The sequence below is a fragment of the Hyla sarda genome, chromosome 4, assembly GCF_029499605.1.
Source record: "Hyla sarda isolate aHylSar1 chromosome 4, aHylSar1.hap1, whole genome shotgun sequence".
Classification (NCBI taxonomy): domain Eukaryota; kingdom Metazoa; phylum Chordata; class Amphibia; order Anura; family Hylidae; genus Hyla; species Hyla sarda.
The window spans coordinates 164,898,023-164,918,928 of NC_079192.1; the positions used below are offsets into that span (position 1 = coordinate 164,898,023).

General features: G+C 40.8%; 1 protein-coding gene across 1 annotated transcript in view; it reads right to left on the reverse strand.

Moving 5' to 3' along the window:
• Positions 1 to 20,906, reverse strand: part of LOC130368642 (long-chain fatty acid transport protein 2-like) — a 38,596-nt gene that overhangs the window by 4,618 nt on the left and 13,072 nt on the right. Inside the window, exons 3-9 of the mRNA XM_056572593.1 lie at positions 18,580 to 18,738; positions 13,642 to 13,766; positions 12,455 to 12,649; positions 10,299 to 10,389; positions 3,749 to 3,947; positions 755 to 852; positions 72 to 202 (exon numbers count right to left, since the gene is read on the reverse strand). Coding sequence (XP_056428568.1) covers positions 72 to 202; positions 755 to 852; positions 3,749 to 3,947; positions 10,299 to 10,389; positions 12,455 to 12,649; positions 13,642 to 13,766; positions 18,580 to 18,738 — 998 coding nt within the window. The remainder of the gene's footprint in view (positions 1 to 71; positions 203 to 754; positions 853 to 3,748; positions 3,948 to 10,298; positions 10,390 to 12,454; positions 12,650 to 13,641; positions 13,767 to 18,579; positions 18,739 to 20,906) is intronic.

Sequence of the window (20,906 nt, forward strand, 5' to 3'; positions counted from 1 at the left end):
GGCAAGGTTTGCCTGCATTCAGCATCCATAATAATCTAAAATAAAAATACATCAATAAAGAAAAGTATTACCTGTATTCTGACAAAACGTGGTCTGGCATAATTAGGTAAATAATCTGAAACCTTTTTGTACAGTTTGTCACCATCAAATGCTTCGCCTGGCTTAAGTGTGATGGATACCATTCCAATTCTTCCTTCGTGATCTAGAAACAGAGAAAAGTCATAACCTTGAAATTGCTGTTGGCTAGGCTACAAATCCCATTTTCAACTGAGTTAATAATAGGATGCTTTAGGAATGGAGTTTGGCTACAATCTCATGTGTTTATTGTCCCTCTGGTATCTCTGCCATGTTCAACCACAGATTGCAGCTGGTTCCTTCCACAACCCTCTGCTATATTAAGAGCAGGTAACACTTAATCTGGCCAAACACATTAGGTACAATTCAGCAAAATCTGCCTATTTCATCAGGATTGGCCATAAATCTAAATTGGCTCCTAACTGTAGATCTAGGAGAGAAGAGAGAATTTCAACACCCTTGCTTAAGGAATATGTACATGGATCCATTTGACTTTTTAACCTTGTCATATCCTTGGTCTTTTAGATCAGCAATAATCAGAACAGGCAGTATATTAGAATTTTTGGCCAGTTCTCCAATTGTCCCAGAGAAGCCAATTCAGTAAAATGCTGTATATAGATGTTTTCCTTTTCATTTATTAAAACTACAGAAGTAAATAAGAGGCACATTCTTTACTTACAAGGCACTGGAACTCCATAGACATTGGCTTCTTCAATGAAGTCTGTCATTCCCACAATATCTGCTACTTCTGTGGTTGCTACATTTTCCCCTTTCCATCTACAAAGAAAAATAAATCTTGTGTTGCCAAAATGTATAACGTACTTCAATAATGGTAGATAAGTAATGTTTTTTCCAATAAAAGTTAATCAGTCCTTTTTATGTGAATAACAAAGGAATTTCCAGGCAGAATTCTGCTGGAATATTCCGCTCGGAAATTCCTCTGCAGCAGAGTCTCATTGATTTCAATGGGATTCTGCTGCACTGTGCAGTGTTTCTGAAGATTCCTCTCGGAAATGCATTGCTGTCTAAAAAGGCAGCGCATTTCTAAGTGGCCCTAGTGCCCCGAATTGAGCAAATTTGTGAAATGTCTGTCCGTATTTTCTGGGCAGACATTCCGCACAGTGTGTACATGGCCTTATACTGATGGTATTTATACTCACTTCTGAGATCATGTAAAGGTAAATGCCAGAACTGTTGTTATGTTAGGACAAGTGAAGGGGTTAAAAAGAATGAGGATGTCTGGTGCTTAAAGGGGTACTCTGGGGAACTCAACCCTTAACTCATCCTTTTCCTCTCATTGACCTATTTAATTGTCTAAGTATCATTCATTAGCTGTATAGAGCTGATATAAATGTGCAAATGTAATGAATGTGTCCTGCACCTTTGCACACCTATTGTCCTTTGTGTTTCATACAGTTGGTTAGCAGCTGTACAGCTCATGAGCCGTTTGTTCTACAATTTCCACTAATAACAGGGCGACTTGACTTAAAATTGAAAAATGTCCTTAGCTCACTAATCCGGTCTACAGAGAGCTCGCAGGCCAATAACATCCAATATGACTGAACGTTACATTTTACACAAGATATTATTTCAGAGTTCTGCATTTAAAGAAAAGCATTCAGATTGTTTAAGGCATGTGTGTCAAACATGCGGCCCACAATGAATGTCTTTGCAGCCCAGCATCCCTGTGTCCCGAAAAATCTTTTCAGGATACAAGGATGCCCCGGTTACCTCTCTACGGCCCCGTGTTAACTTTAAAAACGCAGGGGTCGCCAGGAGGTAGCACACGCAGGGACGTCACTGACGTCCTGTGCGTGCGCCCATAGGAGAAGAGCGGAGCAGTGAGGAGGACACGCGGGTATGGTAAGCCACCACTCACCAGCACGTCATCTTCGGTGTTCCGACCCCGCTTCTCCGTGTTGGGACCTACTGCAAATGGGGCCCATAGGCCATAGCAGTAGATCGTGACCCCGGACCGGAGAAGTGGTGGTTGGAACACTGAAGTGGGGCAGTAAACAGGCATACAACCTCCAGCCATACACTGTATATGGCTGAAGACTGTATGTCTGTGGGGGAACTGTACTGCACCTAATGTGGGGAACTATACTGCCAACCTAATGTGGGGAGCTATACTGCCAACCTAATGTGGGGAGCTATACTGCACCTAATGTGGGGGAACTGTACTACACCTAATGTGGGGGAACTGTACTGCACCTAATGTGGGGGGACTGTACTGCACCTAATGTGGGGAACTATACTGCCAACCTAATGTTGGGGAACTATACTGCACCTAATGTGGGGGAACTATACTGCACCTAATGTGGGGGAACTGTATACTGCACCTAATGTGGGGGGAACTATACTGCCCCTAATGTGGGGGAACTGTACTGCACAGTCTTGTGCAGGGGGGCATGGGGTCTTGTGCAAAGGGGGGCATGGAGTCTTGTGCAAAGGGGGCATGGAGTGTTGTACAAAAGGGGCATGGGGTCTTGTGAAGGGGGCCATGAAGTGTGCAGGGGGGCATGGGGTCTTGTGTAGGGTGGGCATGGGGTCTTGTGCAAAGGGGGCATGGGGTCTTGTGCAGGGGACATGGGTTGTTGTGCAAAGGGGACATGGGGTCTTGTGCAGGGAGGGCATGTTTTATTTTTATTTTTTATTTTGATGCGGCCCACATAAACTTAAACCTTGCTTTTTTTGGCCCATGTTAGCCTTTGAGTTTGACTTGCTTTTTTTAAGGAATTAGAAATGATATTATTTCTTCTCCATTTTCTAAAACTCTAGGGCCACTTTAACACAACAATATTTTGGTCAGTTCTTTGCTTTCAGTATTTGTAAAGCTGGAATATACTTTTTTTCAGTGTTTTTGCACTTAGCAGATTTGTTACACAAATGTCTACAACAAAATGATCTTCAGTCATTTAAATGGGGTTGTTTCAGCAGCAAGTACATGAGACAGCTTCTTATACATGACGCTGACATCAATGCCTACAATCCAACTGTCAGCAACAATAATACGCCATTGTTTTTACATTTTCACATTTGCACCAAAAAAAAAATTACGTTTTTTTCTTCTACAGAAATAGTTTTGTTTTTTAGTTGCACCTGCTATCTTGGCATATATGACTATAGACCATTGTAGCTGCAGCATTTCAGAAGTTTTTTTTTTTTTTTAAATTGCAACTTTTTTAGGCTGGGGTCAATTGCCTACATAGAAGAGAGGGGGCCCCATAGCAAAAGTGATAACAGGCCTCATATTTTGGTGTCTGATTCTGCCTTCTATAACAGAAATGTCTGGTTTTTATTTCTCTCTTGTTTTCCATGACCCGTTGGTCAATTCCCCATTCATTATTTTGTTGGCAATGCTGATAACAGGAGGGAGAATGACCCCAAGCCTTGGCTTGGGCTACCTGGGGATTTTGCCCACAATAGGGGTCGGGCAAAAAAAAAGAAAAGAAAAAATCATTGGCCCTTATTTACTAAGAGTGTTGTGTAGGTTTCTTTGTGGGTTTTAATTCCCTACAATTTATTTTCCACAGTATTTATTAAGCTTTCCCTACATTTTCCACTTTCCTTACACTTTGCCTTTTTTTTTTTACACATGAGCACTAGTAACTAAAACTATTCTGAAGGCAAGTCATTTTTCACTTATTCAAAAGCGTTTTTGACATCTTACCGAAATGTGTCTCCAACACGATCCTGGAAGAAAATAAAGCCATTTTTGTCTATCATTAACAAATCTCCTGTATTAAAATACAAATCTCCCTTTTTAAACACATTTCGAAGTCTCTTCTTCTCAGTCTGTGACTCATCGCCTGCATATCCCACAAAAGGGTTGGTAACCGTAATCTGAGATATTAGTAAGCCAGTCTCTCCTGTGAACAAGTGATAACAGAGCAACGTGTAAGCAGAGTAAACCAATGGAAAATTGCAATAGTATATTTGCACTTTTAGAACCATTTGCATCATCAATGAAAGCAACTTTTAAAATAGTCTTTATAAAAATACATTATAAGTTTTGTGACTACTATTTCTAAACTATGTATTTTAATATTCACAGACTACATGAAAACCCTGTAGGCGCTATGCAAATAGACATAATACTGCTCTATATACTGCTATATATTAGGCGGCAAAGGGTTGTCTGAGTACATATGGCTGAGGACTTGTTAAAGAGAAATAATAAGTCATACTCACTCACCCCAATCCTTTGACTTAAAAATGTTGATGCAACAGTCTAATCAAATTAAAGCCATATAAAAGTAACCTTAGTCCTATCCCGCAGTCCTCCCTCCGCCCTTTATCTACTGTCTGTAGTTTTACAAGATGCAAATAAATGGGGCTGAGCTTCAGTATCACACACAACCCATGGATTATAGTTCTGTTTCTGAAATCAGATACTCTTTTCCCTAATCTTATAGAACCTTCTTTATTAACAAATAAAAACAGAAGTGTCATGTTAACACTGGTAATTCTAGATCCTGGACTTGGGTATACAGAATCCAGGGGAAATGATCTCTTATACTTGCTCAGTGCACAGTCATTACAGATATACAAATCGTTCTGTCCCTCTCATATACATTTACCAATGCAATCGCAACAACCTCCCATCGTGTTACACATATTGGAAAAAGAGTTCAGACACCTGATATAAAATTCAAAAATATTTTATTGTAAATACATTTTTAAAAAAACCATATGAGACACATTATGGAGTACTGTAACAGTCAACCAATACAAAATAGTGGGTCTTATAAAAGAACTGCTACATCACAGTTATCATAAGCTATCCTGTGTATAAAGTGCGTGTAGTAATAGAAAGTGCTCTAGTTAAATCCCTGTAAACATATACACTAACCACTGGTAAATCCAGCACTCATAAGTGACTGACATATCAGTGGTGCCTTCATATTAAAAAAGTGACCCCTTAATAAGAGTGAATGGTACACACTGAAAATCTATGACAACACAGGTGCCCATAGCATAAGTGCAGCAGTAAATGTAGATGTAGATATATACCAGGTCAATACATAGATAGCAGTATGATGAAAAAACTGTATGGACTAATCAATCTTACCCATGTGGGATAGCAGCCAGAGCCCCGCCCCTACGATCGTTTCGGTTTCCCTTTCTCAAGAGGTACTACACCAATGTTCACTGACCAAGATTTTATAGTGTGAGTGATCTAATTACTGACAGCGGTGTGGATTCATTACAGTGCTTGCGTACTGACCCGCTGGAACTCACAAACAGCCCCACTTCCGGCGTCTCTGGCCCGAGGATAAAAAATTCCTGAGCATGCGCACCGAGACCCCAGTCCCGTCAGAGGGCCGTGTCACAGACGGCATTCAGGGCGCAAAAATAATGACATCAAATACAAAATACATCATTAAAACCTATACCACACAAACAGTATAATGTAAAGAAATAACCATATATTATTAAAAACAGCAATATTCCTATACATGTGATATCTGGATTTATCCTGGAGTACCTCCCTTAGTGAACACACACAACAAACTATTTTCCCTTTTATTTCCCGATGTCTGCCTCTACCTTCTACATCAGGCAGGACACTGATCTTTGTTTTCCTTCTTTTGGCTGTGGCTCGGCACTATGCAGTGATTTATCCTAGTGATGTGGTTGATTTACAGTGCAGTGAAAAATATTTGCCCCTGACCCAAGTACACACAAAATGCAGTTTTCACGTGATTATTTCATTTATAATGAGGAAAAAAGCTATTTGAACCTTTTATGGCCCTATGTGAAAAAGTAATTGCCCCTAAACCTAATAACTGGTAATGCCACCCTCTGCAGCAACAACTGCAATCAAGTGTTTGTGATAACTGGCAATGAGTTTTATTCATGGCTTTTTCTGAAATGCTATGTTACTTTTGCACCAGATGTATTGGGATGCACACCTTCCAAAAACTTCAACTTTTGTCTCTTCAGTCCACAAAAATGCTCAAAAAATAAAGAAAAAAATAAGATAACACATCCTTGATCTGAATGAATGAACTAATCGTATGAAATACTTTTGTCTTTACATAGTTGAATGTGCTGACAACAAAATCACACAAATTATCAATGGAAATCAAATTTATCAACCCATGGGGGTCTGGATATGGAGTCACACTCAAAATCAAAGTGGAAAATCACACTACAGGCTAATCCAACTTTGATGTAATGTCCTTAAAATAAATAAAAAATGAGGCTCAGTAGTGTGTGCGGCCTCCACGTGCCCGTATGACCTCCCTACAATGCCTGGGCATGCTCCTGATGAGGTGGTGGATGGTCTCCTGAGGGATGTCCTCCCAGACCTGCACTAAAGCATCAGTCAACTCCTGGACAGTCTGCGGTGCAACGTGGCATTGGTGGATGGAGAGAGACATGATGTCCCAGATGTGCTCAATCGGATTCAGCTCTGGGGAACGGGTGGGCCAGTCCATAGCATCAATGCCTTCCTTTTGCAGGAACTGCTGACACACTCCAGCCACATGAGGTCTAGCATTGTCTTGCATTAGGAGGAACTCAGGGCCAACCGCACCAGCATATGGTCTCACAAAGGGTCTGAGGATCTTATCTTGGTACCTAATAGCAGTCAGGCTACCTCTGGCAAGCACATGGAAGGCTGTGCAGCCCCCCAAAGAAATGCTACCCCACACCATTACTGACCCACCGCCAAATCGGTCATGCTGGAGGATGTTGTAGGCAGCAGAATGTTCTCCACAACATCTCCAGATGTCTGTCAAGTGCTCATTGTGAAACTGCTTTCATCTGTGAAGAGCACAGGGTGCCAGTAGCGAATTTACCAATTTTGGTGTTCTCTGGCAAATGCCAAACATCCTGATCGGTGTTGGGCTGTAAGCACAACCCCCACCAGTGGACGTCAGGCCCTTGTACCACCCTCATGGGGTCTGTTTCTGACCGTTTGAGTGGACACGTGCACATTTGTGGCCTGCTGGAGGTCATTTTGCAGGGCTCTGGCAGTGATCCTCCTACTCCTCCTTGCACAAAGGCGGAGGTAGCGGTCCTGCTGTGGGCTTGTTGCCCTCCTACGGCCTCCTCCACTTCCCCTGATGTACTGGCCTGTCTCTTGGTAGCGCCTCCATGCTCTGGACAAAACGCTGACAGACACAGCAAACCTTCTTGCCACATCTCGCATTGATGTGCCATCCTGGATGAGCTGCACTACCTCAGCCACTTGTGTGGGTTGTAGACTCCGTCTCATGCTACCACTAGAGTGAAAGCACCGTCAGCATTCAAAAGTGACCAAAACATCAGCCACGAAGCATAGGAACTGTCACCACCTGCAGAACCACTCCTTTATTGGGGGTGTCTTGCTAATTCCCTATTATTTCCACCTATTGTCTGTTCCATTTGCGCAACAGCATGTGAAATTGATTGTCAATCAGTGTTGCTTCCTGAGAGGACAGTGTGATTTCACAGAAGTGGGATTGAGTTATATTGTGTTGTTTAAGTGTTCCCTTTATTTTTTTGAGCAGTGTATTTTCCCAAAAGTCTTGTGGATCATCAAAATTTTTTGAGACAAGCCTTTATGTTCTTTTTGGTCAGCAGTGGTTTTCTGCTTGGAACTCCATGTATGCCATTTTGCCCAATAAGTTTCTTATGGTTGACTCATGAACTCTAACAATAACTGAGACCTACAGTTTTCAGATATTGTTGTGGGTTCTTTTGTGACCTCTTGGATGAGTCTTGAGTGCGCTTTTGGGGGTAATTTTGGTAGGCCAGCCACTTCTAAGAATGGCTCTTACCGTAATTTCCCCAGAGTCGCAAAGTTTTAGAAATGGCTTTTTTCTCATAACAATCACAACGAATACTTGAAAACTGCACTTTTAGTTTACTTGTGTTATCATTGTGTAATATTAAAATTAGTTTGATTATCTGAAAGATTGAAATGTGAAAAATGTGCAATAAAAAAAAGAAATCAGGAAAGGGGCAAACACTTTTTCACAGCACTGCATTATACAGTGCCTTGCAAAATACTTTTTTTTGTACTTTGGTCCCGCACAACCTGGAATTAACATAGATTGTTTGCGGATCTAGATACCCACAACTTTGAAGATGTTTTTTTATTTTTTTATTTATTTATTGTGAAGCAAACAACAAATAGGACAAAATAACAGAAAAGGTCAATGTGCATAACTATTCACCCCCCCCCCCCTAAAGTTAATACTTTGTAGCGCCACCTTTTGCGGCAATCACAGCTCCAAGTCTTTGGATAAGTCTCTATGAGGGACATTTATCAATGTTTGCTTATGTATTCCTTTTTTTAGTTATTTTTTTCTTACAATTTTTTTGCTTATGTGTGACTTATTTATCAACTGCTTTCAGCCTGTTGACAAATTTCTTTCACATAAGCAATTTTTCTTTTTTTTGGCTTTGGTAGTAGCTTTTTCTGCTTCATGTCTGAGCTGGAGTAAATTTAGTAGGTTTTTCCATGTAATGCGACTTTTTTGCAACTTTCGCACTTGATAAATCTCTGACCACTGCAAGTCAATAATCACTTTTTGCTTTGGTAAGCAAATTGCTTTGGATTTTTATATATTGCTTAGGGCAAAAAGTCGCAGAAAAAAAAGAGAGTAGTCGCACGTGCGACTTTTTTGCGACAATTTTAAGCAAAAAAAAACGACTAAATGCTTTGATAAATGTCCCCTTATGAGCTCGCCACATCTTACCACTGGGATTTTTGCCCATTCCTCCTTGCAAAATTGCTCCAGATCCTTCAAGTTGGATGGTTTGCGCTTGTGAACAGCAATATTAAGTCTGACCACAGATTTTCCATTGGATTGAGATCTGGGCTTTGACTAGGCCATTCCAACACATTTACAGGTTTCCCCTTAAACCACTAAAGTGTTGCTTTAGCAGTGATTTGGGTTCATTGTCCTGCTGGAAGTTTGAACCTCCATCCTAGCCTCAAATCATATACAGAGTGGTACAGGTTTTGCTCAAGAACATCCCTGTATTTGGCAACATCCATCTTTCCCTCAACTCTGACCAGGTTCCCAGTCCCGGCTGCTGAAAAACATCCCCACAGCATGATGCTGCCACCACCATGTTTCACCATAGTGTTCTTTGGGTCATGTGATGTGTTGGGTTTGCACCAGACATAGTGTTTTCTTTGATGGCTGAAAAATTTAATTTTAGTCTGATCAGAACAGAGCACCTTCCTCTATACTTTTTGGGAGTCTCCCACATGCCTTTTCGCAAAGTCAAAACGTGCCTTTTTCTTTTTAGCTGAAAGTAATGGCTTTCTTCTGGCCACTCTGCCATAAACCCCAACTCTATGGAGTGTACAGCTTATTGTCGTCCTATGTACAGATACTCCAGTCTCTGCTGTGGAACTCTGCGGCTCCTCCAGAGTTACCTTAGGTCCCTCTGCTGCCTCTCTGATTAATGCCCTCCTAGCCCGGTCCGTGAGTTTTGGTGGGTGGCCGTCTCTTGGCAGGTTTGCTGTTGTGCCATGTTCTTTCCATTGGGTTATGATAGATTTGATGGTGCTCCTGGGGATCATCAAAGTATTGGTTATTTTTTGATAACCTAACTCTGACTTTTACTTCTCATCAACATTGTCCCTTACTTGTTTGGAGAGTTCCATGGTCTTCATGGCAGTGTTTGGTTACTGATGCCTCTTGCTTAGGTGTTGCAGCCTCTTGGGTCTTTAAAAAAAGGTGTGTATATGTAATAACAGATCATGTGACACTTAGATTGCACACAGGTGGACATCATTTCACTAATTATGTGACCTCTGAAGGTAATTGGTTGCACCAGAGCTTTTTATGGGCTTCATAACAAAGAGGGTGAATACTTACGCACATGCCAATTTTTTGTTTTCTATTTCTAAACAATAGTTTCATATATTTTTCTCATTTTACTTCATCAACTTAGACTTTTGTGTTCTGATCCATCACATAAAATTCAGATTAACAAAACATTGCAAGGCACTGTAGCTACCCTTCTCCAAACGGTGGCTCTGGCTTTGGGGGGGGGGGGGGGGGGGGTTACAATAGCATGACTGCAAGGAACTACTCAGGCTAGAGCAATGTGTGATGTAGGTGTAGAAGTGGGGAACAAACTTAAGAAACAAGGCATTGCTACCATTGTATAGCTCTGTTCTGTAGATGAGGGGTGTTTCCGGTTTACAGAGATCATAGAATAAGTAAGAAAGTAAGTAATTTAGGTCAGAGTGTAAGAAATATGTTTACCTCTTGCAACACGAATGCAGTATCCTGCAGCATCACGGACCGCTTCATCCTTTTCCACATCGTATTTTATCAGCTCAAAAGGTCTTATACGCTAAAATACAACAATTTTCAGAACCCAGTTAATTATACTTGTAAACATAACAACTTGTAATCATATGTAATGAGAAGAAAATAATGCTCATACAGTGATAAGAAAGCCTATGTATATTTTTCATATTATTGGACATTTGCCATATGATGAAGCTTTTCACTTGAATGCTAGAAAATTAGAGCTACAGAACACTGACTCGCGGGGGGTGGGGGGGGGGGGCTTATTTCCTTTTAGAGACCATAAAATGTTACTGCAATAAGGCCCCAAAAAAAATTAGCATAGGAGACTATGTGACCACTGGAGTAACTCTTTACACAAACCTTTTAACTATTATTGTAAAATAGATTCAATACTAATTTTAAAGTGTTAACCCAAACTGCCCAATTATCAAACAAATCCGTATTCATTTTACTCTGAAATAATATCAGGGATATAACAATCGGACCCGCAGAAGAAAGGAGACCCACCTGGGGATCTGGGGAAAAAAAATTCATATCCCCAGGTGAACACCGCTCTCAACTTGTGTATCCTCAGGAGGCTCACGCGGTTGTTATAGGAGTACTCCCCTGGAAAACATTTCTTTCTGGCACCTGTTGATTTAAGAAAAAAATGTTTTCCAGAGGAGTAGCCCTTTAACCTTTTAAGGACGCCGGGCGTATGCATACGCCAGTGGGAATTCAGGTCCACGCCGCTAGCCGGTTGGGGACCGGACTGGAATGCCTGCTGAAATCATTCAGAAGACATCCCGGCACATCGCCGAGGGGAGACCCCCCCCCCCCCCCACCATGTCGGCGATCGCAGAAAATCGCATGTCAATTCAGAAATGCGATTTTCTGCTATTCCGGGCTGATCGGGTCTCCAAAGGCTGTCTGGGCATGCTGGGAGTTGTAGTTTTGCAACATCTGGAGGGTCACAGTTTGGAGACCACTGTTACAATGGTGCCCAAACGGTAGCCCTCCAGATGTTGCCAAACTACAACTCTCAGCATGCCTAGACTGCCTAGGCATGCTGGGAGTTGTAGTTCTGTAACATCTGTCCCTTCAGATTTAGCAATTTTCATGAAATTTTTGAAAATTGCTGCTCTACTTTGAAGCCCTCAAATTTTTTCTAAAATCAAAAATATGTCCATTTTATGATGCCAACATGTGTTTGTGAAGAAAAATAAAATGTATTTGGAATATCCATTTTCCTTACATGTAGAGAGCTTCAAAGTTAGAAAAATTCAAAATTTTCTAAATTGTCATGAAATTTTGGGATTTTTCAACAAAAAAGGATGCAAGTAATGCCGAAAATTTACCACCAAAATAAAGTAGAATATGTCACGAAAAAACAATCTCAGAATCAGAATATTCGGTAAAAGCGTTTTCGAGTTATTAATTCATAAAGCGACGGTGGTCAGAATTGCGAAAAAAGGGCTCAGTCCTTAATGTGAAAAAGGCTGCGTCCTTAAGGGGTTAAAGTAAGCCTCAACCTGACAAAGCCAGAGGAACGCTTGTTAAAAAAAAAAAAATTTTTTTAAATCCCTCACTACCTCCCCAAGCAGTTACACAAGAAATATATAAACAAAAATGGCAATAATGACCCCAAATATCCCCTAAAGATACAATAGAACAATAAATATAAATATAGACACTGTGCAAAGTAAGCAATCGATAGTGTATAAATGATAAAATTAAATGCAAAATCCAAACAATCTAGAATCCCCTCTAAAGTGCACAGAAGTACTATACCAAGTACTATATTAAAGAGGGAAAATAAATTAATAAAATATAAGGTTTCCTCAACCTCCGAAATTCATCTATAGAGACCCCACGTGCTTCACTGTCTACTGTGACCGCTTCATCAGGAATTTATTTTGATGAAGCTGGCACAGTAGACAGTAGGGGAAAAAATTAGGCGACAATTTTGAAACAGATCATATTTAGACAAACAACTATTGTGCACAGTGCTGCCAGTCAGTAATTTAGTTAGTAATAAAAAATAAATAAATAAATAAAAAGAGAAAGAAAAGCAGAATGCTTTAAAACCAGAATAGTTCCTTTGACTACATTGTTATAAAACATACCTTTAAGAAGCGGTTGTATCTGCCTATTGCGCCTACTTTTCTTGTATGGTTGAAAAAAAAAGCATTTCCTTCAGTTGCAGCATAAAATTCATAAATATGTATATCACCAAAACGATTCAGGAATTCTTGCCAGACATCTGGTCTTAGTCCATTTCCCACTGCAAGCCGCACGCTGTGTTCTTTATCATTGTCTTTCTAGAAGGAACATGAAAAATTCTTCTGCATGAATTTAAAGGGAACCAATCATCAGATTTTACCCCATATAACACTTGGCAAAGCGTTATATAGGGTAAAATCTTTATCCTCACCATCCCCGGGGGACACTCCTGCACCCAGGGATGGTGAAGATATGAACCTTTAAACTTTGCCAAGTGTTAAATAGGGTAAAATCTGATGATTGGTTCCCTTTAAAGGGGTAGTCCAGTGGTGAAAAACTTATCCCCTATCCTAAGGATGGGGGATAAGTTTGAGAGGAGGGGGGGGGGGGCGACCGCTGGGGCCCCCTGCGATCTCTCTATACAGGGGCCAGGCTCTCCAGCCAGATAGCGGGTGTCGACCCCCGCACGAAGCGGCGGCTGACACGCCCCCTCAATACATCTCAATGGCAGAGCCGGAGATTGACGAAGGCAGCGCTTCGGCTCTGCCATAGAGTTTTATTGAGGGGGCGTGTCGGCCGCCGCTTCGTGCGGAGGGTGACACGCCCCCTTCCCGCGGGCTGTAAGGGCTCCGTACAGGAGATCGCTGGGGGCCCCAGCGGTCGGACCCCCCGCGATCTGTAACTTATCCCCTATCCTTAGGATAGGGGATAAGTTGTTCACCACTGGGTTCACCACTGGACTACTCCTTTAAGTATGCATACATTGCATGTATATGAAAAGATTGTGTGTGCATACAATGGGAGTAGCTACAATTTTATTTAGCATAAAACCTAAAAAAGTAGAGCTGTATATATTCGTTAACAGCAAAGACAGGGCTGGGCCGAAGATAGGTTGGGTAGGCACAAAATTCCAAAAAGTATGAGGGGGGAGGAGGGGACAGTTTAATTAATAAAGAAAATGAGTGATAGATGTTATTTGTTATCTGTATGCATGTCATGTAATTGACAAATCTACCCAACCTCTTCATTCCTGTGGTGTCCTGTATTTCTAAGCAAATAAATAAAACAAATGATGCATTAGAATTCATACCTTAGGAGTGTTACATAAATATCGGAGGATCTCCCCAATATACTGGAAGGCTGTCACATTATATTTCCTGCAGTCATTCCAGAATTGGCTAGCTGAAAATTTATTTCTTAAAACACAGGTGGCCCCTGTGTAAAACAAGACATATTAGTTCCAAGTATATACCATCTATATAGTTTATTTAGGGCCCTCTGTAGTACACAAGACATCACATCCTTGGTGATAATACAGTTAATATAGCCTGGTGGTCAATGGCCTCTGGAAGTGTCTCTGAATAGTGAAACATAAAAGCCCAACTCCAGTGATGGTCTGGGGCAGGATATATGTCCCATAGACTCACATGTAACGCCAATAAAATGTGTAGATTCAATGCCGTGGTCTCACACAAGTCCTGGGTTTGGCACAATAAATGTAAGCAAATTTCCTGTCGTCCAAGCCATCACTAATGTAACACTTTAAGGGCAAGTTCCCACTAAGCGTATACGCAGCGTATTTAACGCTGCGCAAAATCTGCAGCAGCAGTGGGAAATACGCTGCATATCCCTCGCTCACCATACACACAAGGCTTTCCGGAGGCAGACCTATGTGTGCCGTGTGTTTTGGAGGCGAAGCTGTGTGCCGGCATGACTGTGACGCGTGGCTCCGCCTCCAAAACTCACTGCACACACAGGGCTGCCTCCGGAAAGCCTTGTGTGTATGGTGAGCGAGGGATATGCAGCGTATTTCCCGCTGCTGCAGATTTTGCACAGCATGAAATATGCTGCGTATACGCCAAGTGGGAACGTGCCCTAAAGGGTTTTCTAGGACTCTTGATGGTGTGTCTACAAGTCTGACTCAATAACCTCTCGAGGATGCAGACAATTGTTTTTTTTTTTGCATTTTCCTTTTTTTTCTCCTCACTTTCTAAGACCCAGATCCACTTCTCTTACTTTTTCATCTAGAGAGCTATATGAGTGCTTGTTTATTGCTGGGCCAATTGGACTTAGTAATTAACTTAGTAAATAACTTTAATTTTACATGACAATGTACTGTGAAACAAAAAGAAACTAATTAAAAAAATCCCTTTTTGTGGCCAGGGTGTACATGTACACTATGGGGGAGATTTATCAAAACCTGTCCAGAGGAAAGGTTGCTGAGTTGCCCATAGCAACCAATCAGATCACTTCTTTCACTTTCACTTCTTTCACTTTTCAAAAATGAAAGAAGCAATATGATTGGTTGCTATGGGCAACTCAGTAATTTTTCCTCTGTACAGGTTTAATAAATCTCCCCCTATGTGTATTCTAGGGGTTTAAGCATAGTAATCAATTGAATAAGGGACTGTTGTTTGTAGTTTTGTAGCTCCACCCCTCACACCCGTGTGCCGAATGGATGGCTCATCAGTCCATAAGATGGCTCCCTATGGAGTAGCATTTGAAGATACCTGTCACTCTGCCTTTTCCACAACATCTGCCCTCCTTGCTAATGCAAGTGTATTGCTATGGTGATTGAAGACTCATTTATATTGTCACGTACCCCTCCATGGGATCTTATGGACAGACAAGCCATCCATTCGGTACTGGGGGAGGGGGCTTAGATACATAATTGGACAGAACAGGGCTGCAGTTAAGGCTCACTGTATGAGTAAGTACCCCATTTAAAGGGGTATTCCGGGAAAAAACCTCCGGGCGTCCGAGAAGGAGACGTGACGTCACGCCACGCCCCCTCCATTCATGTCTATGGGAGGGGGCCCTGCGGCCGTTACACCCCCTCCCATAGAAATGAATAGAGGGGGCGTGGCGTGACGTTACGTCCCCGTCTCGGAAGCCCAGAGGTTTCCGATACTTCAGACACAGCTATGCATTGAATGCGGGCTGCTGCAGGGAGATCGCGGGGGTCCCAGCGGCGGGCCCCCCGCGATCAGACATCTAATCCCCTATCCTTTCGATAGGGGATAAGATGTTTTTGCCCGGAATACCCCTTTAAGTTTTTACTATTAGTGTTGAGTGAACGTACTGTATATTGGCTTGAAACAAACCTCGCGGAGCACTAATTTATGCAGACTAACGTAATCAACGGCCAAGCCGCGAGGTTAGTTTCGAGCCAATGTACTGTAAGTTCACTCAACTTTACTTAGGCTGCATTCACATCTCGTTTTTGCAATACTGTTGCCGTATCCAGTTTCTGTTAAAAAAACGTATGTCACCGAACCGGACCGAAACGTATGCAAACGTGTGCAACCGTATATGCCTCCTCACGTTTTTAAACTGTATACGGTTTAAAAACGGATATACGTTTGCATACGTTTTAATACGTTTTTCTTGAAAAAAAATATATACGGTTTTAAAGTTTGTCAACATTTTAAATAAAGTTCTTCTTCTTTTTATTGAATTTCCCCCCCAAAAAAAGAAAAAAATGAAAAACCGTATTGTGCAAACCGGATGTAACCGTATGCACATACGGTTACATACGGTTACCATTGAACACCATTTTAAAATAACCGTATACAGGTTGGATACGGTTTTTGACCGGGACACAAAACTGTAGTAGACTACGGTTTGGTGTACCGTTAAAAACCGTATACAACCGTAAATGATGCAAAACGTACACAACCTGATGCTACAGTTGGCATACGGTTTACAATGAAATGTCTATGTACACGGTTTGCACTATGGTTCGATACGGTTTTTTAAACCAAACCGGATACGGCAACCGTATTGCAAAAATGAGGTGTGAATGCAGCCTTACTATGGTTTAATATAAACTTATCAAAAGATGGCCAACCTGTTTAAAGATAGAAGTCTTTCCAACAGTTGTGTATCTTCTCCAATTTGCAATGTCTATTGAGTTTTAGAATAACCTTTATTAAATTATACAATCCAGGAAAATATCTACTGATAATCAGAATAGTCAAAGTGCATTTCAAGAACTACAGTTATTTATTAGGTCCTTACAGAAGATAAAACCTGAGCTATAAAGAGTTATAGATATGAAATGATGTCCATTAAAGGAAAAAGAATTGCGGATAATCTAGACATAAATGTAAAATTGTACAGTCAAGGTTAGAATAACTGATAATGGTTTAAGGTGACAAGGAAATAGAGCACTGGGTCACTAATACCCTTCTTAATCCCACCCCCTAAAACTTAACTTTTATTAAAGTCACAATAATAATAATATGGTGATCAACTGAATTAAAATGAACCTCCTTGTGTATATATATGTATAATTGGTGAACTATGAGCTAATTGCTTCCTAGTAGTTAGTCATAGCCAGTGGTCTGCAGTCTCACTGGTTAATAAGACACAAGGGAGGTTGTGATAAAAACTGAATATGCCCCCTTGAGGGGGCATATTCAGTTTTTATCACAACCTCCCTTGTGTCTTATTAACCAGTGAGACTGCAGACCACTGGCTATGACTAACTACTAGGAAGCAATTAGCTCATAGTTCACCAATTATACATATATATACACAAGGAGGTTCATTTTAATTCAGTTGATCACCATATTATTATTATTGTGACTTTAATAAAAGTTAAGTTTTAGGGGGTGGGATTAAGAAGGGTATTAGTGACCCAGGGTTTTGTCCCTTGGTCAATGGTGTTTATGTTTAATTGACCCTAACCCATTTCGGGGTAAATAATTGTTGTTAAGGAAATAGAGCAGCAACAGATGCAGCCTTATTATATGGAAAACAACTGTTTATTCCTCTAACTGGCCGGGATGTTTTTTGTTACTGTAGTAATTGGGACTAACACTATTATATGGAAAACAACTGGTTATTCCTCTAACTGGCCGGGATGTGTTTTGTTACTGTAGTAATTGGGACTAACACTATTATATGGAAAACAACTGGTTATTCCTCTAACTGGCCGGGATGTGTTTTGTTACTGTAGTAATTGGGACTAACACTATTATATGGAAAACAACTGGTTATTCCTCTAACTGGCCGGGATGTGTTTTGTTACTGTAATAAGTGGGACTAACACTATTATATGGAAAACAACTGGTTATTCCTCTAACTGGCCGGGATGTGTTTTGTTACTGTAGTAATTGGGACTAACACTATTATATGGAAAACAACTGGTTATTCCTCTAACTGGCCGGGATGTGTTTTGTTACTGTAGTAATTGGGACTAACACTATTATATGGAAAGCAACTGGTTATTCCTCTAACTGGCCGGGATGTGTTTTGTTACTGTAATAAGTGGGACTAACACTATTATGTATGTTTGAAATAATTTACTTGGTTTTCAGCAGACAAAGACAAAAAAATTAGAGAGAATTAAGTAGGTTCACGCTGAGGAAGATCCAGACAGAAAAATCCAGTCCGGAGATTCCGAGTGCGCCCAGTGCCGACAGAATCATTGCTGCCCCCATAGACGGCAAATCGGCAATGTCTTTGGTGCAGATTCAACCTAAAAAACCTAAGTGAATACATACACTGTGCTAAGGATTTAGGTTTGGGAGAATGTGTGGCTTGTGCTTGGTAACATAAAAGCATTGCAAGTTTTTAATTTTACAAGGAATAATTACTTAAAGGGGTATTCCGTGCAAAAATATTTCAGCCCCTATCCAAAGGATAGGGGATAAGGTGTCTGATCGCGGGGGGCCCGCTGCTGAGATCCCCCACGATCTCCCTGCAGCACCCGGAGCTGAATCTCCAGTTTCGGAAACCTCCAGGTTTCCGGGACTGGGGACACGCCCTCTCCCATAGACATGAATGGAAAGGGCGTGGCGTGACGTCACATCCCCAGTCCCGGAAACCCAGAGGTTTCCGAACTAGAGACTCAGTCCCCGCATAGAATGCGGGTGCTGCGGGGAGATCGCGGGGGGTCTTAGCAGCGGGCCCCCCGCGATCAGACACCTTGTCCCCTATCCTTTGGATAGGGGATAAAATGTTTTTGCACGGAATACCCCTTTAATATATGAATGAAAGATAAATAGATAGGTCGAGTTACCTTGCTGGATGCATCCTCGAACCCCAATCATGAGGCCGGCACTGTGGTACAATGGCAGGGGAATATACAAAATGTCATTACATGACACTCCAGCCAGTGTACTTATCGAGGAACTTATCAAAAGGCGTCCTTGATTTATAACAGCTGCTTTGGGAAGACCTATCAAGAAAATTATGTATTTATATATTGTTTAAATGTATCAGAAACATAATCTACTAGCAATGTTACAATTTTTTTCTGCTAAATTACGACTTAAAGGGGTACTCCGGTGGAAAACATTTTTTTTTTAATCAACTGGTGTCAGAGTAACAGATTTGTAAATGACTTCTATTTAATCCTCCCAGCATGTATCAGCTGCTGAATGCTCCAAATGAAGTTCTTTTCTTATTGCATTTCTTTTCTGTCTGACCACAGTGCTCTCTGCTGACACCTCTGTCCATGTCAGGAACTGTACAGAGCAGGATAGGTTTGCTATGGGGATTTTCTCCTGCTTTGGACAGTTCCTGACATGGACGGAGGTGTCAACAGAGAGCACTGTGCTCAAACAGAAAAGAAATGCAAAAAGAACTTCCTCTGTAGTATACAGCAGCTGATAAGTACTGGAAGGATTAAGATTTTCAAGTAGAAGTAATTTACAAATCTGTTCAACTTTCTGGCACCATTTTATTTTTTAAAAATTGTTTTCCACTGGAGTACCCCTTTTAAGTAAAAACTTTAAATATTAGAAAATGAAAGGAAACCTGTCATACTGAAAATGCGGCCACATTTGAAGGCATTTTGATATATACCAGGAGGAGCTTGGCAGATTCATGTATAATTTTGTGGGAAAAGTTCCATAAGAATTTATTTATTCTTGTAAATCTCTACTCATTCTGGGATTGAGTAGTCATGTGGGTAGTCAGTGATTGACAGATATCTGGATGTGTTCAGATGCTGGTTGGAACTGACTGCATAGTCTGAAGCTGTTAATAAGCCACAATTTTAAAGGGGCTCTCCGGTGGAAAACTTTTTTTTTTTTTTTTATCAACTGGTGCCAGAAAGTTAAACAGATTTGTAAATTACTTTTATTAAAAAATCTTAATCCTTCCAGTACTGAATACTACAGAGGAAATTCTTTTCTTTTTGGAACACAGAGCTCTCTGCTGATATCATGACCACAGTGCTCTCTTCTGACATCTCTGTCCATTTTAAGAACTGTCCAGAGTAGGAGAAAATCCCCATAAAAAAACATATGCTGCTCTGGACAGTTCCTAAAATGGACAGAGATGTCAGCAGAGAGCACTGTGGTCATGATGTCACTGTGTTCAAAAAAAGAAAACCATTTCCTCTGTAGTATACAGCAGCTAATAAGTACTGGAAGGATTAAGATTTTTTTAATAGAAATAATTTACAAATCTGTTTAACTTTATGGCACCAGTTGATAAAAAAAAATAATAATAATGTTTTCCACCAGAGTACCCCTTTAACCTCAGCTGTACCGATCCATATATATCTGTTCATATAGAGAGAGTAGGACCACCCACATCCCTTCTTAGCCCAGAATGAGGAAATATTTACATTAATAAAAGATAAATTAATCTGGAACCCATCAATTTGCTCAGCTCTTTCTGACGGTATTATCAATGTGACATGTTCCCTTTAAGTTTTGGTAAAGAGAAAAGGAGAAACATAATACATGAGACCCTACGTGTCTTTCTAATAGGCACCTATATAAACCACTTTTCAATATAACTTGTAGGAAAATACATACTGTACAGTAATTTGGGTGTCAATGGCAAATGTATGCAACTGTGTAGACATAAAGTTACATATATCTGGAGGCTTCTTCAAATGTTATGGCCAAATGTATAAAACTTAGAGGGGTGATTGATTGCCTAAGTTCAACATTGGCAAATTTTGTTTTATTAGGCCGGCCCATTTAAAGGAGTTATCCAGGAATAGAAAAACAGAGCTAATTTCTTTCAAAAACCGCTCCCGTCTGTCTCCAGGTTGGATGTGATTCTGCAACTCAGTTCCATTGAAGTGAATGGAGCCAAGTTGAAATACCACACACAACCTGGGGACAGATGTGGAGCAGATTTTTAAAGAAATTAACTATATTTATCTATTCCTGAATAACCCCTTTAAAGCAACCCAATGAACATATGCCCAGGGCCTATGCAGATGTATGCCTATGCATATGACTGCCATTGGATTAAGGAAAAAACAAAACATTTATTGTACATTGTAGAAGAAACTGATTGTCCAGCACAGTGTCTCTTCAGAACAGTGACTCTACCTTTCTGAAGAGACACTACTGCGCTGGACAATCAGTTTCTTCTACATTC